This window comes from Centrocercus urophasianus, unplaced genomic scaffold (assembly GCF_019232065.1).
Source record: "Centrocercus urophasianus isolate 14NV4802_14NV808 unplaced genomic scaffold, USGS_Curo_1.0 seq_16, whole genome shotgun sequence".
Classification (NCBI taxonomy): domain Eukaryota; kingdom Metazoa; phylum Chordata; class Aves; order Galliformes; family Phasianidae; genus Centrocercus; species Centrocercus urophasianus.
In genome coordinates, this window is record NW_024884711.1 from 27,404,608 (window position 1) to 27,431,578 (window position 26,971).

General features: G+C 37.2%; 1 protein-coding gene across 1 annotated transcript in view; it reads right to left on the bottom strand.

Annotated features, from left to right (window-relative positions):
- The window catches only part of RUNDC3B (RUN domain containing 3B), a 35,784-nt gene extending 9,327 nt beyond the window's left edge, over positions 1–26,457 (bottom strand). Inside the window, exons 1-7 of the mRNA XM_042817142.1 lie at positions 26,342–26,457; positions 19,286–19,419; positions 18,175–18,260; positions 14,537–14,626; positions 12,410–12,490; positions 11,330–11,495; positions 8,177–8,334 (exon numbers count right to left, since the gene is read on the bottom strand). Of these exons, the coding sequence (XP_042673076.1) occupies positions 8,177–8,334; positions 11,330–11,495; positions 12,410–12,490; positions 14,537–14,626; positions 18,175–18,260; positions 19,286–19,315 (611 nt within the window). The 5' untranslated portion in view covers positions 19,316–19,419; positions 26,342–26,457. The remainder of the gene's footprint in view (positions 1–8,176; positions 8,335–11,329; positions 11,496–12,409; positions 12,491–14,536; positions 14,627–18,174; positions 18,261–19,285; positions 19,420–26,341) is intronic.
- Between the last annotated feature and the right edge of the window lie 514 nt (positions 26,458–26,971).

Sequence of the window (26,971 nt, forward strand, 5' to 3'; positions counted from 1 at the left end):
GCTTAAAACAAAACCTGATTTGTCTATTCATAGGGGGGAGAAGAGGACTACGTGCAAAATGGAAATGATACAGAAAGGTGTTTACCTTTGATTTCTTTCTATCTGTACCAGTATTACCCCTGGTAATTTAAACACAAATAAGAAATAATCTCAAGTGTAAATCAAGGTAATATAGAAAAGACTCATCGTGGTCACCAACTAGAATTTCTGACTCATTTCAGCAAGATTTTCCCTGGATCATCAAATTTGGATTCACCTCACTGTAAATTTATTAAATAGATTTATTTATTAAATAGATTTTTTTTTGTTTAATAAACAACTCAGTTCTGTTTTCAGTTATACCTAAGAAAAACCAGTAATTTCTTACCTGCAAGTTTAATTTCTCCAAATCCAGAAAATGCCAGTCCAGTTGGCAATTTGCCCTCCTACCAGCAGATGAAGACAGGAAATAAACGAAACAGACTAATTCCCTAAGAAAGGGAATTATATCAGATGAATGCTCCAGTTCAAGAACTACCTGAGTAGTGAAAAGTAAAAGTGAAAATAAAAGCTTAAAAAATAAAAGCATTTGAATAAGAAAGAACAAGCTTTAAAACTTCTATTTAGGACAGGAAACATGGAATGCAAACTCAAATTGATAGCATACATGAACATAACCAAAATCTGTAAGAGCAACTCTAAAATAAAAGGGAACTCTCAAACTGTCAGTACTGCAGCATGACAGCGAGATGTCTGGACTGGTATGTCGTTGGACTTTGAGAAATTAGATCAGCAGGTATGAAAATGAGTTACTTACCAGTGGATTTTGATGCTGCAAAATATCAACTCTCCTAGGTGTGTGCCCTGTGCACAGAACACAGTACTCCCCAAATCTGCCTCCAGAGCAGCTAGTTCCCAGCAGACTTTCTAATGGCAGCCGCTGCAGTGGAAAAAAAAGCAGGCATGTCCTACCACACCAGTTCTCTTCCTGCTTCTGACTGGCCAACAGATCTTTGTGTGTTAACAGCAACAGTACTAGTTGTGCCGCAGCAGAGATCCCCTCGATGCTTCTTCACCAATCTTTTTAGTCCTTTCTCATCTCCTTGTGATCTTGAAATATATCCTCCAGTAATAAAATTACTGTCAGCGATTTCATAGAGCTTTTGATCTCCTTGACCCTCGGAGTGCCTCCTCTGACAAACTTACATTGAGAACTACCTGAGCTTGGCTCTTGACCTCTACTCTAATTACAGCAGAAATGTTATTTCAGAGTCCAGACATCATCTGGAATGGATCGAAACACACAACAGTGCCTCAGTTTGAGTGTGCTCGTAGAAACACCACAGCTGTCCTGGCACAAATAACCCAGCCTGACTCCTTTGGAGGAGGAGGACAGGCACAACCCAAGCAACTGTCTGACAGAAAGCAAAAAAAAAAAAAAGTACTGAACTTGAATTGCAACCAAACTATTGAAAAAGTTCAGGAGAGCTTTTAATTCCATTCTTCAACTACCAGCTCGTTTCTGTGTTGTGAAATGGAGGACTCCTAGAAAACAGCTATTTTTTCGACAGATCATAAAATTTGCCTTTTGTAAATAACCTCTCAAATGGAATTTGCTGTTCAGTGAACTGTAGGGATATATTTTTCCACATCAGTTACATAAAGACAAACTACCTATCCACAGATGAATTCCTTTCATCTGTGAAAAGGAAACAAGCAAATATATGGATATTGACTTGCTTTCAATGTATGTAATTTTTAAACAAAATAAAACTAAATAATATTAACAACAAATCCAGCATGATCTTCCTGGTAGGTACTCGAATGGCTACCAAGCTACAAACAAACCCACAACCAAAACAACAGCATGATGGAGTTTCAAAGTCCACAGCAATTACACAGCAATGCACAAGCACTATAAAATACTAACTTTTCCTATCAGTTTTTAGAAGCAAACCTCTAGGAAATGAATGAGGGCTAAGAAATGAAGCAAGAAAAATTGGAATCTCAGAAGCAAACAGTAATGCAAGATTATTTATATAAATGGGTAAAGCACACAGAGATCAAATTCAGTCCCTGTTATCATACTTAAGGACTAATGGTTACACATTAAATTGGTTTAGCCTGTTTTTAGCTGATGCTACCTATGCTGTTTGTGCACACTGCGAGTATCAAATTATTTGAAGCCTTTTATAAAATCAAAGTCTCACATTCATGTACTCTAGACCCCTAGTTTGGATAATTCTTTGGAGTTGTATTTGGAAGGGAATTAAAAGATGAAAAGATTGATATTTCTTGTACAGGTTCTTCTGCAGCATTACCGGCTACAGTTCAGGTAACATTAACAAAGAAAAAAAAAATCCACAATCTGCACAATATGCTCTCCTACCAGGAATATGGATCTGTAGCAAAAGAATTGCCCTGTGACCCTGAAAGGTTCAACACTATTCATTAATAATTTGGAAGGCCTTACTTCCCCCTGCTCACAAACTTAGAATTCTACACTGGGTAAAAATTCAGGAATTTGGAATGTGTGAAGTGCAAATGCCTTGCTAACTTACAGCTTTCCTGCCACGCCACTTTAATTACAATGCCTTTACCCACAGAAGTGCAGCCATAGGAGGCTATCCTTACTAAAATGGATATTTTTCACTTTGGAATCACTCAGCATTTGCTACAAATAAACCAACAAAGCTTAACGATACCAATAATATAAAAAGCCTTCAATTTTTTTAAGTATTTTAATATAAATCTTTTTCAAACCCAGAAGTTCAGAATCAGATGTTAAAATATGGAGATTTGAAAATAAAGCCCACTCTATCTTCTGTATCTTGCAGAGTTGCTATCAACCCAGAAACTTCTGGCTTCCTGCTGCGCAAGAGCCCCACGCAATCCCTCTGGGCACTAAGAATAGCACATCCTCTGTCCTCCGAGGCTTGGCTGTGACTCTGTTCTTTGCTTTGTCTCCTCTCTATGCTGTGAATTGCAGGAGTCTGCCCGTGCACCACACCCAGCTGACCTTTTCCTACCTACACTTTCAAGCCAAAAGGAAACTCCCTGTCTTCTGGTTCCCACCTCACTCCAAACAGGACCTGCCTGCTCCCTACCCGCACCTTTGTGAAGTGGAGCAGGCGTACAATAACGCACCAAACTTTAAAACAAAGAATTCTACAAAACCAAACCAAAACACGCTGCAAAAATAAGAGTTGCATCATCTGTTGAAATACGAAATATTTTTTTTGTAAGCTATGTTTCAAAGAAGTTATTTTAAAAAAGAGTACGAGCTGAGTAAACGAGGATCTGAAAACAGCAGACTGCAATACTGAGGTTTGAGAAGTGATGCTGCAAACCTGCGGGAGACAGACAACATACGGGATGCACTACACATGGAAGCGGGTAACAGGAACTATGGTCTGATGGTAAGGACTCGTGGAAGGTTAAAAGCAAAGGATTAGCACTCAACTTTGATATTCTAGGAAAGAAAGTCAGCAAGGAGATCAAACATTAAATTCTGATCTCCCAGTTCCTTTCAGTGAGAAAGGAGCTGTAACAAATTGGATTTACTGTACTTACAAAGTTGAGGAAATCAGTTTCTCATAAAGCAAAAAAGCTTTACAAGAGGACTATCTAAAAATGAAGGTAAGAGTCCTAAAGAAGAGTCAGGCTTTCCTATTTCTCAAGAAGATTTAGCTTTTCAGGGAGGATTACAGAGCCAGGCACAGCATGTTTTAAGTTCTACTCACAAGGGGACGCAAGCCACAGGTTAAATTTCCAAACCTTTGCTCAGACTCTTCTGCTTCTATTTCCTTGGACAAGCTTCCATCTGCTTTGGTCTTGACAGCAGAGGTAGAGCCCACATCTCTACAGCCTCGTGCCTTCACACGTGACCCTCCCATCCCTGCCCTGGGCCAAATACTTGTGGCAGCTTTCCTGATGCTCTCCAACACAAACAATGTTGACCAACTGATGAAAAGCACAGACACAACCATCATAAGCAAGTTTTCAACTATACGGGGCATTAATTGTCTTTGGAAATGGTTAAGAGTACTCTACAAGTTAATGCTTGGAAAACAGCAGTGTGGTAGGCTGTGTACCACAGAAGGGTACAGAGTATTCACTGTAATTAAAGGCTTTCACTGTTACAAATAGCCTTTCAGGATTGCAACTAAACTGTGGTTTACTATCTTACATAGATACATATATTATCATCCAGGTAAGACCTGCATTGCTGGATCTATATTATAGTCTAGTATATTAAAATATTACAAATGGAGTACAGACATTATCTGGGCCTTGAAAGACTGAATAATTCCTAAGTAACAGCTAGAAAAATTAAGGACAACTAACTTTAAGATCTGCTAAAACATATTAAGTTTGTCTGTGTAATTGCATAATATAAAATGTGAGTGACCCTACAATTTAATTTCTTATTTGTGCCATAATCAAAGACAGAACAACAATCACCACAAAAGAGTTTCCTTCAGTGTTGTTCTCTCTACAAAGCACTTGAACAAGACAGTGGTACTGGAAGAAACAAAGCCAAATAAAAAAAAAAAAAAAGAGTAACTCAGTGCAAACTGAGGAATACGTTTTCAGTATGTGTAAATTAACAAATACTGAAAAGGGGTCTTACACCAGGCACAGCAGCCTGAACACCTGATAAATCTATTATGAGAAAATCCATGTTAGTAAACATTACACAAATCTCTCATCATTTGAACAAAAATCACCGTAGAAGAAAAAGAAATACATCCTTTAAGTTGAGGTTTTTGCCTTCATATATAATGCTTTCTGTTTTTCTTAGGATTCTATTTTAAAAGATTTTCTTTGTTAAAGTGATTAGCTTTTATAACACTGATGAGTCACTATCCAGGAGATGAGTCACTGTTCAGTAAATTGATGAAATCCCTTTTGTAATTACACATCAATGCTTGACGTATAAATATCAACTTCAGATACAGAATCAACTTAAACCTATAAAGTAGCACAGATCAGCTGGGAAATCTTGCTGCAGATAAAGGTAGAGTGTAAGCTAGAAGAAAGGTTGCTGTGTGCAAACAGTTCCAGAATTGCCCAGTCAGTCCTGTGACTGATGGGGTGTGCAATCCAAACAAGTCTGGAGATCACTGCTCCAAGATGCATCCAAGACTTCTTCACAGGATATCAGAGGATGAAGAAATGGTCTCCTTTGCAATTTTGATTATTCCAGAATCCAATTTCCTGATGAATCAATCTCTCTGCCACTGCATTTTGAATGTTAGGAAAATAAAAATGTTTTCTTCAGTTACACATTCCATTGCTCAGAGGCTTCTCTTGGCTGTCCTCCTGTGAGTTGTTACTTTTAAGCACTGGCTTTAAGAACTGCTCCACCTCAATTGTAAAAAAAGACACTATTTTTATAGAAGACCAGAGCCAAAAGCACTGTTTTCTAATGATGAACTGCAAGAAGTGCCAGGTAATGGCAGAATGGGGTTGTTTCAAATCGATATAAGCAATCACCATGTGCAAACAGAGTACTGTTTACTGGGCCATTAAATGAACAGCAAACCAACCCAACAGTGTGATGCAGAAGTACAGATTGCAACTTCGGCACTAAGAGGCAGCTGGGTCACAGGTACAACCAAATTAAGCTCTAATGAATCCCAAACCACAGCTAGAAATGCGTATTTACATTTGACAGTTGATATCTTCAAAATCACATTTGTCCCATGCTTTGGAAACTTTTAGAAGTGACAGTATCATAAAATTAATCCCCCTTACTGCAACAGCAACAGCAAACATTTCTCAAGAAAGCAAATGAAAGCCAGAATATATATATACCTCACTGCCCTTATTCCAGTTGACAATCACTTGGCAATCTCTTAATCTGCAGAGAGCGTGGTAAAAGATGAAGCTGTTCTTGATCAGGTATAGATTTATTTAAACAGGTCTGACTGACAATCAGGTGGCCTAATGCAGCTCCACTGTTCTAACCTGATTTGCCATCAAACAACTGCCAGCCAAGGGAGATAGTCAATCCCTGGATGGCTGGGCATATTGTTAAGAAATCTGGTTAAGTGAGATACTTTTTTTGTTTCCTCCCATGAATAACAAGAGAAATTTTCAGATTCACTGTTTTCCAAAAATCATCATAAAGTAGCTTTTAATTAGATTAAAATTTGTTTTTTGTAGTTTGAATCCTCAAACTTCTGAGTCAATGTCAATGTTCTACAGTTTTCAGTATTCTTAATTTTCTCATAGTGGCTGTTGAGACAGAAATGATTTCTAAGCTGTTTCAGTCTCCCCTTCCCATATATATTCCACTTTCCCTTATTAAGCATAAATATGGAAAAGCTTTTCTGTAGGTAATTTAATTTATAAGCCGAGGCCTTGCTGACCACCAGCATCATCTCATTTCCAGGTCAGCAACAATAAGAACCCACGCTGCCAAGAAAGTTCCCCCTTCCTTTTATTTTTCAGAAGCAGACATAAACAGAACCTCAGAGGCTGCCCAAATCCATTAGTTTGTTGAAAATATATGTAAAACATTCTGACTTGCATGCCTTTAAAACAGCAGTTTGGAAATATCAATAAATGCTCAAGAAAAAATCCATAGTAGAATTTTCTACTTTAACAACAGCCAGTGGAATAGAATAGCGACATTAAAAAGAAAATATAGAATGTTTATTTACAATAAATTCAATTACACAGAAAACAATCCTAAATCAGATCCCCAACGTTTTACAAACATTAATGTTATGTGCCTCCGACAGAATCACAATCCCAAACTTGCTCTAGGCTGCTGGTAAAGAATCCAGAGACTACAGAATACATTCATGACTTCAAAAGGCTACAAATGGTAGGAGAGCAAAAGACTAGGAATGAAATTCCATCAGTGCTGTTCTAAAACAGCCTGACCATAAAAAACAACTGGCTAAAACTCATGCATTAGTCCAGATACATTAGCGAAAGAAGATACTTTGCTGCAAGGTCAGCACTTCATCCTTGGTCAAGAATAGAATAAAATAAAACATAAAGCAAACAAAACACAAGTATAGAAGAACAATTACAAGATGTTAATTAGGACTGTTTTTCACCATTAGAAACCAGCTACTGTTCCTTCCCCCTTTCCTCTCCCACATAAGGAGCCATCAGTTCCTAACACACTTTAAGAAGGGTTCATCTGACAGGCACTCAACACTCACGGTGATAACAATGCAAAAAAGCTGCCCCCCAGATATCCAGTGTAGTCCAGGCTCCTGACTACAGCATCTCAAAACAGCTATACAACAACACACTGTCAAGATACAACAGAAGCTGCTCCACAATTTAAGCCTTTACATACAAAAGCCAGCAACCAAAATTAAAGCCCAAAGATTGATGTCTATACAACAGTCCAATTGCACACAGCCCAGCTAAAAAGAAGCATTCAAAACTTCCAAATAAAGTGGGTTGAAGTGAGCTCACTTCTCCCTCCCAGTAACACTTCTGCCTGACGCTCAGACGTACTCAGGCAGGTCAAAGAAGTGTACTGTGAGTTGTCAACTATCAGAAACAAGACAGGGCTGTCAGGATGTACTACCTAAGGGGTGCAAGACACTTGAACACTTAACATATTAAGAGTTACCTTTACTATTAAAACGTTTTAAGACTTGTTTTGTTATTTGAGTCTTTTGCATTGCATTAAATGCGAGTAACTCATCAATTAAGAATATTTTTAGGATTACCAGATGAACTTCTACCGTGTGCAAGACCTACTCAGATAAAATAGAACCCATATAAAGAAAGAAAATAAGTAGTTCTTTGCCCTCTCCTGCCTCCCTGTTCCCTGCTTAACTTTTTAAAACCAATACTCAAAAGGAAGTTATTTCTAATAATGTCATTTTTTTCGAAGAGTAGCCAAAAAGCTGGAATTAATGAAATATGAAGAACATTTCAGAAAAATGTGTCAAAAATGTAAGAAAGTTTAGTCTAATCAATTTTAGATTTGCAGAAAAAAGTTCACAGTTATTCAGACTTACACAAACACATTTTTTCAAGGGAGGCATTTCTGAGTATAAGAATTGTCAAAAGAAAAATAAAAGCTGAGATACATTAATTTCTTTAAGTTTGACTCATTTCCACAGGATCAGAAGTTCTTCCTACTGTATACTTAAATTTGAATTAAATACATTTACTAATTCTGCTTTCACAATGTTTTCCCATTATACTAACTTACAACTGGTCTTGCAGTTCCATAATGATATATTCCAGCTGTTCCTTCTCCATTTTATGGGCTAGATCCATATCTTCAATTCTTTGTAGGAGCAGTTTATTCTGTGAGACAGATTCAGATAGCTGGTTTTCTCTGAGTCGTACCAGCTCCTCAAGATAACCCTGGAAATAAAAGTGTTAGAAAGCTTTAAAGAACATTCAAGCAGAGAAGTTTTCCTTATGTATGTTCATGTTTTTCTGGTTTAAAATAAATAAACAGAACTGTATAAATTTTACTCTGATCAGTAAATTGACCTAAGATTCGTAGGACATTTCTTACTCAATACTGAGAGAATCAAGTTCTTACCCATGTTTCAAGAATGGTGGGTGAATCAGTAAGACAGTAATGCCACAAACATGAAACTTGCATATGCATGAAAAATGCATAGAGCCATCACTAGCACAAGAAAAAAATCAGGACTCAACAAAAAAAAAAAAAAGAAGAGAAAAAAGAATATCTACACTTTATCCGTAAAGCTGTACTTTTAATGAAAGGGATCCCAAATTATTATAGAAAATCCAGTTGCTCTGAAAGCCTCATTCTTGGGAAAGCTGCAATGTCAGACTGTATGTTAAAATAACAGAGAAGAAAGTAATCAAAGTGAAGACTCATCTGCATGAAAGCATAAGGTAGGAAAACTGGCAAAGGTCACTTCTAGGAATATTGGATATGTATAGGTGCAACATGCATTTATATCAGTTTTCCAGCTGGTAATAGGAAAGATTTGGGGCAGTTCTAGTCATACTCCAAGTAAGTAGTGCTTTGAATGTATTTACAAGTACACTAGGACATACTTAAGTTCCCTGCCTTGCAGAAATGTCAAACAAACATTTAATGAAGATTTTAGATGTGAAGCATCAGTAACACAATAACATTAACAGTAAATACCTGCATCAATAATGACCTGAGATGTGTCACCCCACCAGTGAAAGTATATAAAAGTCCAGTACACAGCACACAAAGAATTTATGAAGAATTTATGAGCTTACTACACAAATGGGAACAGCTAATACCATTCCAAAATAAGGAAGGGAGACTTTCCACATAATTAACGAATGTGTTAGCTATGACTCATTAATCTGGACAAAAGACAACTTGGAAAAGACAAACTCATCCTATTTCCAGGTTGGCATGGAGAGGGCAGGAAGGAACTGACTGTTCATTTTTTTGAAATACAAGAGCTACACACCATCAAATGAAGCTACTAAGCCAAAATCAATAGATGGAAAAGGAGGTGGCTTTTCACACAACAGATGGTAGACATGCAGAGCACCCTGCCAAAAGAAAAGAAGTTTTAATGCTAAAAGCTTGTGTGGGATCAAGGGGATACTCGATACATCCCAGGTTATTAAACAAACCATACCAGCTTCAGAAAGTTCTTCAGCTGATACAGGTTGGCCAAGAGAGTATTACAGAGTGTAAGTGCACCAGCGTTTTAATTTGTTTTTGTTCTGCCTGTACAGCCTGGTAGATGTACAGCCCACATCTACCATCTCACACTAACTCTGACTTACTCACTTTTACTCAGAAAAACTTTAACTAGGTTCTCTCACATGCATTATAGTAACCCAACTCTAATTCTGCCCATTTTGTATTAGCACTGACCTTAAGCAATCCATAGCTACATTTATCCTAATAATCTGAACATATGCAGCATTCCTTCTCAGGCACACTGTGTCAGTATGGCTACAGCTATACTAAAACTCAAGTTCCAAATGACCATGTCTGAAGTCAGACTGTTTGTTGGGAATGATCACTGGCAAACACCAGTTCACAAGTGGTGACCCGAATTTATGTGTGAGAATGCTAGCTGCCCCAGGCCAAGACCATGGCCAAACATAATTTAAATACGTATGTGACTGAATTGGAGCTGGGATCTGGCCTTTGAAATAGTTACTTTATTAAGCACATTAGCCATGCATATTCCCTGACTTTGATCAGAGATTACCACAGTTAACATACTGAGTTCTCATTTGCTAAAAGATTCATTCTAGATATCTTCTGATCCTCTTCTTTCCTTTTCTTTTTTTTCCTCTCCAGAACAATAGAAACTAGAAAGGCAGAGAAGCAATTTTGTAATTCCCTAAACTAATGGAAATAATTACACCTCCAGGCATCCCTATATAGTTTCAGATTTCATATATTTACTGTGTTGAGTGTTTGAAGAAAACCAAATTGTGACACTAAGAAAAAAATATACTAAAACCACAAAGTTATTTAAAAACATTAACCATCTGTTTAACATTGTCTTCTCTTTCAATTTTTATTTTACTTTTCTCTTTCTTTTCCTTTCTACTATTTCTTTGTTGACGATGAATTATTCTCCTTTATGCTGTTAGCTAATACACCATTTGTATCTATAATTTCAATATGCTACTATAATCCACCAACAGACATTTTGCTTTTTAAATGTACTGAAATGCTAACCATACTGAGAAAGTGTGTCCATAACTGCAATTCCACTTCACCTATAACTTATGAGTTTTCTGAGGGATGGAGGGAGAACCTACCTTTGCTTTCTGTAGCAACACTCAGTATGTCACATAAGCTACTCAAATCAAATACAGAACACTTTCTTTCCTTTCTCATTGCAGCTTGAAGCAGGTCTTAAAACTACAAACATTTGAAAATTTATCTCAGTATTACTGAGAAGATAATTATGCATTTCATTCTGGGACAGATTACTTTGCCAACCATTTTGTTTACCATTGAACTAACTGTTTAAGGTTATTACCATAATAAAAGTCTTCAGCTAGGATATGATGAGCATTAATAAACATATATGGTGAACTTCTAAAGAAGAGGGAAACCCCGCGAGCAATCAAGTTCACTTCAAACTCACAACACTTACTGAGATACATTACCTGTAAGACTGGAGAAAGAAGCCGCCAAAGCCTCTACGTTAGAAGCTGGTCCCTGAATTGTTACTCTTTTCTTCCCTCTCCCCAGACCTCCCTTCCCTCAAACTGCTGAGCAATGATAATACACTTAAGACCACCTACAAGGAGCTAAATAATATTTAACATTATTTTTCAGCCTTTGCTTAAATGGCTATGTTACCAGTTGTTTGGTGATCAGATTTGGCTCCATTTCCCCCACAGAAAACGAATCTCTAACCTTCTGTTCCAACGCGAGGCGGTACTTCTGTTCTACCCTTTTGCATTTGTTGTACCAACTGTGTTCATCCACGATGACAGAACCAATGTTCTCTGGAGTACTGCCTTCACTGCCACTACTGCCCAGTGTTCTCAGCTCTTCTTCATCACTGCTGATGCTGTCAGAACTAAAGAATCATACTTATTAGCCAAGTGAAAACCTATGTTAAAATGCAAATTCAACTTGAAATTAAAACACCATAGTTGCTAAAGATATCTGAAGCTCTGTAAACCACTAACAATGGGGAAAAACCAAGCACAACTTCTGTTTTAACCTTTATTTGTAAAGTCAACTGAATGCTTTACAAAATTTACTTATTAGTTGAGTCTCAGACTGGTGTCTTAGGTAAGTCAGACAAATGTATGCAGGATACTCTCCTGGAATATAAAGGATTAATGTAATACAATATGCTACCTAAGGAAGCGATGACTTAACCTTTGCCCATGATTTCAGGGCAAAGAGTAGTATCTGAACACAAACTGTACTAAAAGTAAAAATGCAGAAAATACGTAAGTGGTTATGTTTAAAATGATAAATTTAAATGAGTTGTGGTTACTGTGAAAACCATGCGCCAGTTATTTCACAGAACGTAAGAATATCCCTCAATAGCATGCAGCTTCAGTGTTAAAATCTCCCCATCATCCAGAATCAACACGTGCCACAGAATTCAGACATCTGTCTCAAAGATGAACATTTTAATTTATCCCAATACCCATCTGAAACCTTCCTTCATAACTATGCTTTTCAGTACATTAACAGATATTTACTAGGTTTTTTTAGTAGTCTAATTCCTTCTACTCAAAAATCTTAAGACTTCATAGGATTACAGTATTTTATCAAATTATTTATCCTATAAAAACATAGAAGTCATTCACTGTTTACATGCATTTTGGATTTTTTTTTTTCCGAAAGTAAACGAGGATACAAGCTTATATTTAGATAGGAATAGGATTCTGAATGCAAAATGAAAATCACGAAGACCAGTATGGCATAAAACTTTCACTTTGTTAATTGAAAAAACAATGTAGAGATCAAGAGTACCTTTCGATGAACTTCAGGTAGGGCGTGTAATCTATGACAGCTGGAAAGGTGCCATCCAATCCCTTACCCTTCAGACAAAAACTGATAAAACAGAGAAACAATGGTAAGATTATATCAAGAAAATTGTATGACAATGAAAGATGAATCTTACCTATGCGTAATCTGATTTTTTTCTTCTTAAGGCCTATAGCATTCAACCTACCCAGCCAAAATAGATTGTTTAATACTATAGGATAACAAAAAAAAAGACAAAAAAACCTCTCAGAATTAGGACACAGATCAGGGCAAGCAGTACAGACACTGATTTTTAAGTCTTTACTTTTATTCTAAAAATACAGGTGGATTGCGAGGGAATAACAATGTAAGGAAAGTTAGCCGAAACTACAACATCAGAAGAGCTGTCGATGAGTTTGAAATTGCCCGTATTTAAACTCAAAGTCTCTGCAGAATGCTTACATAATCACCCTGCTACTTTTAAGTAAAAAATCAGTTCTCAAAAATAGTTCAGACCATCTCCTTTTGATTACTTTGTGGTGTTGGGCTGCTCTAAGATGATGAACACTAATGAAACTAACATTCACAAAATGTTCTCGAGCAGCTGTAGCTTTATAAAGATCTTATATACATATGAATCTTACATATTCTTTTCACACTGGATTTAAAAGACAGTACTGGAATCGGATTTTATTATCACAAAATAGTTGTTATCATCTGGGTTTCCCCAGCTCTACTTCCAAAGCATTTTTTATCGCTCACAGAACCACAGAATGGCTTAGTTTGGAAGGGAATTAAGCTCTCAGCTAGTTCCAACCCCTCTGCCATGGGTAGGTAGGTGGTTTCACTGGATGAGGCTGCCCAAAATTCAAATGGCTGCCCCATTCAAACTGGCTACAACTACATCTTCTCCAGGCAACCTCTTACGTCTCTCAACCCAGTTCCACAGAGATAAGTCAGTTAACATTTTTAAGAGTGTTTGAACTGAAAAAAGTAATCCAAATACAACAAGCAAAGAATGGCTACAGACTCTCAGCCATTTAAGTCACAATATTATGAATAATGTGGTATAGTAAACGCTCCTGGAGGTCCACGTTCCTATTTTTCCCAGAAGATTTCTTGGTCCTTAAGAGCTGCAGTGACAAAATTTAATGCCTCCAATGGGAATAAGTCATTACTCTGAATGATATTAAGAGATACATGCAAAATCTGTTCATACTAGAAATCAGAGGATAAAGGAAGAGTGCATGCATTCATACAACCTAGATCACATAGAGATACTACAAGCCACTGAGGGTCATGGGAGCCAAACAAAGTCAATTCATTATAATTTATGGCAAGATTTACATACTGTTGATCCCCTCTTGCTACACTGCTTATTCATATATCGCTATCCTCCTTCCAAGCGTAGAATATAGAAGCATTTTTATTTTACATAGTGTAAAACTGAATGAATGAAATCTGGTAAGATTTCAATTTGCTGTATGCAAAGCTAGCTCCCTTATCATACTGCAGCATACTTCCGTTCCCCCACAACATATGGTGATCACACAGTTAATCCAAACCAATGACTAAATGCTGGCAAGAGAAACTATCCTGCTTTTTAAAACGCACACCCCATTTTAGTTTTGTTTTGTGGGTTTTTGCTGCTGTTTTTTTTTTTTAAACCCCAACCAGACATCCTTTCCCCATCCTCAGTGGTATTGCCACTTATCTGATTCCAGTATGAGTTAGTTCAGCCAGTAAGATCTTTACTTTCCCTCCTTGTCCCTCATGCCTTGCATCCACTTTCTAGTCTGCAGACAACTGAAGTAAAAGCTCACTGCCACAAGAAAAGAAAGCCCTTATTTTTCTATAAAAAAGCCACTTTTTTTTTCTCATTCTCTACATCAAGCTTTATGGCCACTTCTATCTTCTGCAATTACACTTCTGATTGCTTTCAGGATTTTGAAAGAGATACCACATAATCATTCTGTATTAACTATGGCATAATTTTGTTGTTATCCAGAAGAGCCATTCATGATCCTCCTCCTCAGCTTTGTCTCTCATACTTATCAGCTGAACTTAAACGTTTTCCATAACGTGTAATCACTTTCTGGGAGCACTGTAGTAAGCAGCATGCAAATACAATACCTGAAATCAATTGCATTGAGTCCCAGCAGCATACCAGCAAGCATATTTGCTTCTTCACCAAGAACTATTGCTCCATCCTCATAAAATCTCCTTCAAGAAAAGAAAAAAATTACCTCCATTAACACTACTTTTTTTCAAATAATGATTGTTTTCACAGTTAACAGAAAATTGAGAAATCCAGTTTAAATAAAAACAATCCATGTGAACCCCAGGGGCACTCGTACTTCATTTCAAATAAAGCAAACCAGCAGACTGCACAATGCAGAACACCGTAGTCTAAAACTTCAGACAGAAGATGAATTTATAACATTAACCCTAAAAAGCAGTAGAAGAGGATGGACAAAATGCAAAGAAAATGACAATACCGTGTATTTTTCTGTTGAAAGGATGAAATTGCTTTGTGTACATTCAAAAAACAAATTATTCCATGGTAACAAGAAAATAGAAGTTCTAGTTACACTATCTTTCTTCTCCCAGCTACCAAAGAAGCTACTTCCAGACTGAAATGTTCCACAGGACAGCTAAATAGGGCCCACTGTTGCCATGAATGGCTTTGTGATAAGAATTTGTAAACGCTAAAAAGACTAAATGCAGTCTGTTGAGCAAAGCAGAAGCATCCAGATGATTCAGAGAGATCTCAAGTTGGCTGTATGGCAACTTGACAAACCAGACAACCAGAAAAGACATTTTGGATCTCAGCACCGAAGTCTGTTTGGACTCCATACTAAATGAACACTGCAATAAGTATGCACTTCTAACATTCCTTTGTAGTACGGAAAGGAGATGTGCAAGACTCTGCATGCTCCACAGTGGAAGCAAGAAATCTGAGAGACATCCTCTGGGATGATAACCTTAGTCTTGGAACCAGCACCCCTATGATGTAGATTCTGCTCCCTAACCCTTGACTTCAGGCAAGATAACAGAAGGCTAAAGCAGCAGCCTATCGAGGCAGAATACTGAGCTAGACGGACTTCAAAATAAGTTTATTTGCAAACAAGAAACAACACTCCTAGTACAAGTAAACCTTTTAACTGTTACTTCCAAAATCACTGCCAGGTAACAATCTGTACTGTGAACAGCAGCTTGTAAAATGGTGCCTGGGAAGCATTCAAGCAAAAAAGATGCATAGCATAATTAAAATAGTAAGATGTTCACTTTTTCATTTCTGAAATCAGCTACAGTTATCTAGCCAAAGCTAAAGTCTCCTCAGAAAATTCCCTGATCTTTGCTCAGTGCTGTAACTGACAGAATACAACAAGAAAGACTGTGTGCTTTAACATAAGACTGCATTGGCCAATTTTTTAGAATAATTGCGAGCTCGTGCTTAATCCAAGCCCCTACCAAGTGTAACATACAGACCCAGCATTAATAATGAACTGTTTCATTAAAGCACTAGGCCTAAAGTCATCCACCTAAACAAAACAGCAAGATCTAAGAGCTGGCAAGATGACAGATGCAGTATTCCACATACATATGTGAAATACACCCAGAGTTCATATATATGAACATATATATACACACATATACATATACACTGAATACACAGCACAAGCACAATGCATCATTTAAAAATGTAAATAAGTTGGCAAAGCACCATCAAAAAAAAAATAATCAAGCCACTTAACAGTTATCCAAATTACCACATGGGAAAGAGAATGCACCCATTACTGTTGGTGAATCTAATGTCCACAGCACCAAGATTTCAAAGTGTAACTATTAATTCTAATAAACATATTTTAAATACTATTTCAAAACAAAAACTGCATATATTACGTTTGCAGCACAAGAAATTGATTCCTAACTCTATAGCACTAAAAGAAAATCCAATTATAAAACATCAAATACAGCAATTTGAAACTAATACAACAGCTAATAAAATAAGACTGCTGTTATCTCCTAGCAAACAAACTGCATTATCAAGCAGGTACAAACATACTACTTAACTATATATGTTCTGACCCTCCTCTTCCTTCTCATCTACCTCTCAAAAACCCAAGTGACTCTTCTGTTTGATGCACTGTAAGTTAATTTCTTTACCAGAAATTTTTGCTTTATCAGCTTCTTGTCTACTGCAAACACAAGCAAACATGGATAAAATAAAGATGATAGGACTGGAAATTTCAGTAAAACAGTATGTTTACCAAACTGTGTTTCAAGGTCATCTTAATATTGGGAAAATAAACTGAGATCCGTGGAAAAATATTTTAAACAGAAATAATATTCCAAATGAACAGAAGTTCTTACAGAGTACGTATTCTTTTCACTATGTCTAGAACTTTTTGAGTTCAACATAAGGTTTCACAACTCACGCAGACTCATACTTAGATGTTCTTATCACGAATCAATAAGATGTCGCTGTTACAGGATAGTAAGTTGACACACTACCTAGAACCAGTCCAGAATGGTGAAAATAATTTCCGTCACAAAGCATATTCTTATCTGTAACAGCTTTTATTATCAAGTGGTACAACAAAAACCTGTTTTCATATTACATCAAGAATTCTAGCCATGTCTGACTATTATTTCTGTTCTGTACTTCTCAAAAGCTTCCTGGAATTCCCTTCCTTCTTTCTCCAAGTTCCCAGAAGTCTAAAAAATGTATTTTTAATATATTGAGTCTTTCTGACATCAATACTTATTTTTGAAATGAATTACATTCATTTTATATACCTTCAAGTGCAAGGATCTGCACCTGGGTCAGGGCAATCCCAAACATCAGTACAGACTGGGAGAAGTGGATCGAGAGAGATGAATGGATGAAAAACTTAACATGAGCACACGCACCTGAAGTCCAGAAATCCAACCATACCCTGGGCTGCATCAAAAGAAGAGTGACTAGCAGGGTGAGAGAGGTGATCTCTCCCCTCTCTTTCACTCCTGTGAGACCCCACCTGGCACTCAGTACAGCACCCAGCAGAGAGGCCTCCAGCACAAGAGAAACCTGTTAGAGTGGGTTCAGAAATACACCCATGTGCATGAATGCTGCTGTGAAGACAGGCTAAGGGTTGGGGTTGCTTAGCCTAGATGAAAGAAGGCCCTGTGGAGATCATACTAATGCCTTCCAATGCATACAGGGGGGCCAAGGAAAGATGTATAGGGACTCTACCACAGTATACAGACAGTGGGTGGTAAGAAAAATGGTAATGGTTTTAAACTTAAAGAGGATAGATAAGAAAGAAATTCTTTACTACAAAGGTGGTTAGTACTGTACAGGTTGCCTGCAGAAGCTGTGGCTTCCCCATCCCTGAAGGTGCTCAAGGCCAGGCTGGATGTGACTTCTGAGCACCCTGATCTAGTGCGTTGTGATCCAGCCCATGGAAGGGGGGGTTGGATGATCTATTGCTATCAGGCTACAATTTCAAAACGAGTTCCTTCTTTTGAGAGGTTTTCTTCTCTTTAACCTTTCAAGAATTACAACAAATTTCCACCTTTTACAGTCACTAAGGGATTTTTGCAATAGCAATTTTGCAGTTTTAGCCATGCTAAAAATCTTAGAAATTGATACTAACTCCAGATGTCTTTCACTAGGTTACATCTCTTCAACCAATACAAATTAAGTGCAGCATTCACTTCCAAATTTGAGTCTCACACCTCAGCAACAATCACTAAAATATTATAGAAATAAAAGTCTTACAGACCTGGTTGTTTTGAAGTCTCTCAGTGCAGTGGAAATATATTCAGACAAGTGTTTTTCCATAAGTGCTACTCTGATCCAGGCTCGACCCTGCAAGAAAAAGCAGATATCAAATATTTAAACATTGCAGACTGAAACACTTAACTTTACATCTGAAACTGAATAAAATTGAATTACATGGATGACTTGATCCTGATTATCAAAATTACCACTAAAGAAAATTTCTTGTACTTCATTACTGTAATAATGAAAACAAAACATAAATTCTTGTAAGTAAACTTTGTGAAACAAAGTCTTCCAAAATTTGGACTTAAAATTTGTGTCAACACATCTCCAGCTTTTTCAGTATGGACATCCAAAATTCTTCCCATGTGCATCTTTAAAAATGTAACACTCCTATCTGTACTAGTTGCACTAATTGGCTTCTTATTACTATGTGTCATGGAGTTTTCCAGAGAACAAATGAAAGTTAAATTAATGCATAAGCATAATTGAAAAAGTAGCTTTGCATCTTATTGCTTATAGAACTTAAATATAGTACTTAAAGTACTCCACGCTCTGAAGATTTTGGAATTCAGAAATATCTTTAAAATAAGTCGTAAATGCAAGCAATACAACTGCTATATTTTAGGATGTCTAGAAAGTATCTAGAAACGAGTGCATGAACTATAAACAAAAAGAAAAGATAATAAGGTTAGAAAAAATGACATTTCTACAATTTTAACCTATCTGTGGTGAATTTAATTTCTCTCATCCTAATGCATTTTCCAAAAATTAAACAAGCTAGAAAACACGAAGGCAATCACTTTATGATGCAGCATACCTAACAAATAGAGGATTTGAGACTTATCCTAATGAATAACACAAATTTAAAAAGAAGCATTCAGATCTAAGTTTTTGGGGTAATTTTTTTAAATTGTTTTTGCTTTAAAAGCAAAATAAATATTTACTAGGTACTGTATGTCAAAAAATGAATTATTTCAAATACAGAGAAATATCACAGGGCAAGTTTAATCGTATGTTGCTGTGTTTTTTCCTTGGTATAGAAGTGTGAGCTACATTTTATACAGAAGGAAGAGAAATACTGCAGTCAAACTGACTTTTTTCTTCCCTACCTTAGCTCTAGAAGAACCGACATTCTCCATGTTCTCAATACTGCAGATGGAATTGTGAGAGACTTTTCGGCAAGCCACCCGAATGTAGTCCCAAAAACTACGAGTACTTTCATAACCAAACCAGGTGATCTGACCTTAAATCAAAATACAAAAACATGTGAAGATTTATGAACCTTCTTCCCCGCTTGCTTGAGAGGAGCATAATTCAGATACTTCCCTGTGTTTCCTATGCACACCCTGCAAAGACAGCATTTTATGCTTGCAAGCCCACTAATTCCTGAAAGCTGGCTGTACAGGTGACAAAAGGAACTTGCACCATGCAGCTTACTCTCAATGAAAACCAGTGTGAGATGTAAGCGTGAGGCTTTTGCCTATGTGCCTGTATTTGGTCCTTTTCTTTCTCATCAGGACTCTATGGTAATACACGGGACAGTTTACTCACAGCAAAGCACACACCTTTGTGACTTAAAACCATGATGAAAAAGAAAACTGAGTTTTGTTCTTCATACGCATGCATAGATATGCATGCAAAAAGAGCAGCCTTTGCTGTGGTACTGTTACCCTTATCTTAGGAGTCAATTTGGAATTGTTTCATAACGTGCTTTCAGTGCAGGAGAAAAGATGAACAATCAAAAAAGTTTAGCAGTCACAATTTCCTTTGCTTAGAGGACACACACAGTACACCTTGGGAGGCTGACAAAAATGAACTGAGCAAGTCAATATCTCTTCTGGAGTGGTAACCAAAGCTCTTTATTATTATTATTGCCATTATTATTTACTGCTTGGAAAGTGTTACCATTTGAAATCTGCTGCATGCAAAATACATTTCAGAGGTAACACTGAAACTTAACAGCACACAACTGCAAACAAAAATGCCCTCCAGTGACTGGCATTATTGCACATTGGCATGTGGAAGTGGTTCTGGGCAGCTTGGTCTGGTGGTTGGTGACCCTGCACATAGCAGGGAGGTTGAAACTACATGATCATCGCGGTCCTTTTCAACCCAGGCCAATCTGTGATACATGCAAAAACTTATTTGTATAAAATAAGCTCTTATTTTTAGGCTAATTATATTTCACATCTTGAGTTGTATTTTCCTGAAGCTTTACTAATTTCTCAGAAAGACTGCTAATTCTTTTGCAGGTTACAAAGCTCAGACTTCAAGAAAGAATAGTACACTTTTTTGCACAGTACCTAACTGACACTGCAAATCATACATACTAAAAATAAAATGCCAAAATACAGTGCCAAGAACATCTGTACCTAGTACAGATAGTACAGAACATTGAACCCAGTACAACGTAGTTCAGCTCCAAGCACAGCCAGAGAAGTGTCAAAGATTGACCTCAGCAATTCTAAGAAATTCAAGGTTTTGCTTTTTTTCCTCACTAGAGGACACATACAACTTAACTGTGTGACCCATCTGCTCACTTTGCCACACTTACTAAGTACAAGGCTTGTTAAAGCACATAAAAAAACAACCACAAACATACCAAGAATAAACTAGTATAAAGAAACTCAACGTGCTAAAAGAAAAACAAAATCCCAATGTGCTCCAGCTACAGCATATTCAGATTTTATCAGCTCTAAGGACTAAAATAAGACAGTATTCACAAGGTAACTGCTTCTATGAACTTACTGTTTTTGCTGAAACATCATGTGCCGTGGACAGAAACAGGAATTCAACATCATTTTAACATCACCAAAAGCTACTCATATTTTTTATATTCTTTATCACATTAGAAACATTTCTGCCCTGAGGATAGTACCTGCAAAACTGAATGCAACTTAAGTGTAAAGGTGTCTTCATGACAGTAGTTCCAGTCCCAGCTAACAAAGGCAAGCATATCACACAATAACTTCTACGATCTTTTCCACACTGCACAGAATATATTCTGCAAAAAAAACCAGCTTTGCCCTATAGTTTTCCGAGGTCAAAAAACCATACTACTCTACAACAGAAATACCTACCAGCATTTATTCAGCTTACACTGATCAGCAAAGCAAGCTGGTCACAATTACAATATATTTTGGCATAACAGAGAGCTGTGGTCTCACAAGCAGCTTTACCAAGAGTGTAACTTTTTGACTTCAGAAGGAACAGCCTTCACTTGAAACTCACAGCAGGAGCAGGACCTTTCATTAACCAGGGACTTCTAGTTTACCCCTGTTAGCTCACAACTTGCCTACACTCTAGCAATCAACACTATTTTAAAGAAAAGCAAGTTTTTAGTGTACAATTTGATTTCTGCTGAAGTTTGTAAGGAAAGAGTAAGTTTCCTGCAGAGCCCAAAGCCGTTTCTACTCACTCACAGTCCAACTTCAGACCTGGAAAACAAAGTTCCGCAGTTGCAAAGCAGTAATGATTAGGATGCTCTAAGCTACAAGTAGATTTTCTCCAAACTTTAGTTTAGTTTAGTTTGCAAATGACTTGTTGCTCCTTTGAAGAATTTTCATGGTACGTACTTTTATTTTAGGCCTCCAGAATGAATCATTAAGAATTTACAGTAGTTTACAAACCAAGTCCACCAAGACAAATACACATCACTTCAGATTCTTCTCTATGCAGAAGAAAGTAGAATTAGCTGAACCACAAAATGCCCAAAGAACTTTCTATTTCTTTATAGCCAAAAGCAGTAACAGGGTCACCATGTGCATGTAAATGTTAAACCTAGTAACAAAAGCTATTATTCTTAGAACATGTCAGCATAACATTATCAAATAAAGGGCCATCTCAGCCTGGAATTCATCTTTTTAATGACAGCAGTGACTTCACTACTTCCTTAACGTAACCTTTTCACCCCTGTTATATAACCACCTCCTTACCTCTTCTATGTAGAGACCCGTCTCTCCCAGGATGAGAGGCACAGCAAGATGCATCTTATAGAATCATGCTTCCTCTCCTGAGACCTGTGCCTACAAGCACAAGTTCTCTTCTACAGACATAATTCATACCCCTCCCATTTTAACTTTTTGCTTATGCTTTTAAGATATTACTAGAATTCATTGAATTTTAATACAAATTATATTGATATTCATTGCTTAAAAAAGAAACCCTGTGAAATAGCAGTTGGCAATTAGTGACTTTTTTGACCTAAAACTAAAAAAAAAAAAACAAAAAAAAACCCAACAAAAACATATAGGAAGGGATAAAGTGTGCACTGAAGACTTAGAAAAGTCTGCCACTGTTTCAGAAATATTTTTTTCAACAGTTCACACCTTACTGTGAAGAAGATAATGTCAAAACTAAATAACATTGACCAACGACATCACTTTGCATGGCTGGTTACCATTACTGGCATCAGACTGCAGACAACATATTTTGTCAAATGTTTTGTATAATGAGAAAAGAAAGAACTAATACATCTTTCTTTCCACTCAATCAGCACTGACCACCCTAGGGGCTTACCAGTCACTGGGAGTTTTCTACAAGGAAAAAAAAAAACACAATAAAATCCAGTCACTACATGCTAGGAACAGCATAGAACAAAGAGACAGAAATAAGAGCTATGGATAATTCTGGCAGAAAATTGTGATGTATTTATCTTCTCAATGTATTACAGGATAAAAGACATGGAGTTGTGCAAGTGTCAAAACAGCACAGTAGAACCTACCTTTTTGTGACATTATGGTATTGACTGCAACATAAGTGTACAGATGACAAGCTCACAGTAGCTACGACACACAAAAAATTACAAGCACACAAGCAAGATGCACTGTATTTCATGTCAGCAACAGAACCTTGGTTATATACTGAAATTACTTCTAGGCATGCATTCTGGTTAGAAGTTAGGACACAAACACATTTGTTGAAAGGATATTTAAATAGAAACAGGGAGTCAACAAATATATACCTGTGACAACAGTTTTCAAAAATATGTCAGAGAGGATGGCTGTAAAAACCTGCAATTGTGTTGGTAGTTCCTTGCTAACTCAGTTGAAAACTAAAGTGGTAGAAAAACACAGAAAAACATACAGCATTTTGATTTAGCAAAGCCAACATATCACCTTGAATTGGATTCAGGTTTTCAATCAGCTAGGATATATCTGTGATCAAATCCCAGGTAGGGCTACTGCACCATTTTTTTATGCTCCTACCACATCTGCACTAACTATATTTACTCAACTGACCTGACAAAAAGGACACGAACACAAACACCTGAAAATTCAATCTATGAGAGCAGTGAATAGAAGAAGCCACCAAGACAGCTGAAAGATATGGCTAAATCTCCACAATACCAGAAGATTAGGAAAGAAAAATTTCTGAACAACTCCTAGGAAGAAAGCAATTCCTGAAATCACCCGCCTTGCTTTAGTGATGATCAGATACACACACATTTGCATACAAATTTGTGAGATCTCCATTCAGAACTATAGCTCTTGTTCAGATCACAGACATTGGAACATGCTGTGCATCCACCTACTACTCTGCTGTATTATGAAACCATGTGAATTCTTAATCCTGAGAAGGAATAGAAGAGTAATTAGTCGCTTGTCCTCTTTCTGTTAATCCTTCTCTCCTGCCCCTTGAAGATCTCCAATTGCTCTGCCCAGTAATTAGCATCATACCTTGCCAGAAGACATTCAACAAAGCTTATTTCAAAGACAGGAAATACATAAGCTTTACAATTCAGATGTTGGATCTGCTCTGCATTCATAGTAATTAATGAAATAGTAATCACAGAATTGCTCAGGTTGGAAAAGACCTTCAAGATCATCAAGACCAACTGCAACCTGACCATACTGCCCTAACTCTAACAGCCCTCTGCTAAATCATTTCCAAACCCTCAGCCTCCTGGCTCTTCTGCTAAAAGTGCCAACTGTAGCAACATGAGCAACATATTCAAACAGGCAGAAAAGCAATGAATTTCCCCCATAAACACTCTTTTTTAACCTAAGTGACTTAGACGTGGGTGTTTATTTAGTAATTAAACGAGACTGGCATAACTACAGCAGCTCGCCCAGCAGAGAGGTGAATGCTGACTGAATGCAGCTATCTGTTCATGAGGTATAAAGGACTTAGGGCATATGACACCAAAAAAATTTCATACAAGGTAACATAGTGAGTAATGCTCAAAAAGTTGGCCACCTCTGTTCTACCTTGCAGTTATGTGTGCGCAAAGGATGAAAGCAGCAGTCAGGAATAGGCAGCTGTTAGAAAAAGCAGTCTAAGCTCTCAACCTGTTTTTAATTATCCCAAGGAACAGAAGAAGGTGTTTGGGTAAGCATTAATTGTCTTGTAGGAATTGAAAGCCATAGACTGCCTTCTGCTCTTTAAAGTGGAGATGTAATTGTCCCTGTGCTGTGTAATGCTGTATGTGTGGTGTACCTGGTGCTCCCTAGATGTACTCCCTCACCCACTACTTCTGATGGAAGATAAGAATTGTTATTTACCAAGGCTTTATGGAAGTTAATGTCTACAAACTCTCAAATCTGGACCATTTATTTAATGATACTGCCACTGGATTACCCTAACAACCCTGACAGAATGGAGCCATTTATGCTACCATAGACAAATATATCATGTATGTTCTGCCTGCCTTAAAACATTTTATGCAACCCACTGCAATCATCAGCCTGCTTTTAGTGTGCTTCCACTGACACAAAGCATGCGTGCAAATCATATTAGTCATTTCCATCAATAATGTGCAATTTCTTTCAAGCCCTGTGTTGTGTAATATTAAACACTCTTAACACTTGAAATGTCATGGTACTTTTATGTCAATTTCCCCTTCAAGTTTTTAAAGAGGAAAATAATTACTGGCAGTATCTAGCTTAATAACAAAATATTCCCCACTTGCAACATGATACACCAGTTGCTGCCTCTTTTCCTAAATTTAACTCCGTAAATTTCCCTTGCAATCACAAGGGGAAGACTGAAACTGAAACAATGCTGTTTTTTATTTTCTTCATTTGAAATATTATTTTATTTACAAATTCCATTTGCCTGTAACCCATGTGCCAGTTGTCAAGGCTTCTCTGTACTGCCTGTACGTACATATATAATAAGCTGTGAAGCAAACAAGTATTGGGATAAATAAATATATAAACAAATTTTGTAATAGTTTTCACTCAAATACCACTGAGGTTAGGTTGGGAGGGGGCAGTCAAGTGTCAAGTTGTTAAATATCCATAATCACTCCAATAATCTTTGTCACTGTGTGACAAACACTATGTTCCTACCCCACGGTGTGATTTCTTCCCTCCTCTGACAGAATGACAGCAGGCAGTAATTGTGCTACTCAAATGTCAGCCTACACATAACATTGTTCACAAAACTTATGAATATCAAAAAAACCCAGAAGAATGAAAAGGAGTGGATTGTCATATTACACATCTATATTTAGATAATGTCCTTTATAATCCTGAAATAATTTCAGGAACTGTATACAGAACTGAGAAATGTGGAGAAGCTTCTGAAGTCTCTTCCTAGTGGCTGCTATTACTAAGGAACACTCTGTCCTTTCTGTGAAGCAGCTTCCTCTAGAACACTCAGAAAATGCAAACAGACACTTTCTTGAATTGGAACATCTGACTCCAATACCAGAGGAGAATCGACAACTGACCTTTCTCAAATGCAATTTAATCCAGATCCATTACATTTACATGTCAGCAGTAAAAAAAACAGCTTTGCTGCAGGGGGAAGGGGAAATGACCTAAACACAGTGTATGGAAAAGCAGAGAACAAAAGGAAGGAAGGGAGAAAGACAAGGAAGCAGCACCACAGAACAGCCTGCTATACCTAAAAGCAAAAAACACTACAGTTGTCTGTGAGTCCCAGAACACAGCCTTATCATAAAGCAGGAAAGCAGAGCTCAGTACCATGGCAACATCCAGTTTCTTAATTACCAGCCGAGAAGGCTTTCAACACAAACAACAGAAACACATGATAAAAACTGTTTCTTGACTTCTCTGCAGCAATGTAGACCATTAGAAAGACAACAGCAATGGGACAGGCACACAAAGCCAGCAATTCCATTCAGCACTGAGGAGCTTCTATGACTGACAAATGAACTCTCACACCAACATCACCAAAGTAATACTTTATTAACCTACCTTTCAGTCGATGACTTAGAATCTGTTCCAGAATGGCTGCAAAATTATTAAATTCAGGAGAAGAGTCATCTATCGTCTCAAAGCAGGAACGGTCAATCAAGGTCTTGACTGAAAACCTAGAGCAAAAGCAAAGTACAGTCAGAAACAATGTCCATAATTGCTGGTCCTCAGTACTGGGACTGTAGTTTGTACAAAACAAATGAACAAAAACCCAGAAAACTACCTTGGTTTCGAAGTTCAGTTAAAGCAACCCACCAAGAAATAGCATGGAAATACAATCATCACCACTTGTCTTTGGCATAAAGCCTTAAAAATGACAAGAAAAGAAAAGAAAACATAAAATACTTTGTAGGTAAATGTGAGAGGACAAGAAAATAACTAGCTGAAATATTTTAGAGAAGCTGGAGAAAAAGCAGCAATTAAAGGCATTCAACACCAATTTACTTGACACTTCCCTCAATAGCCCTTTCATTCCTAAAATCCATGCACAAGAATCATAAGCTTTATTCTGAGAACACTTGAATTTTATCCTAAGCAAGAATAATCCAAACATATTATAAAACAGTGCATTGTTCTGCAGCTGTCTCTGTACATTAACTTGCACAGGTTGATTTCCCTGTGAAAGCTGGT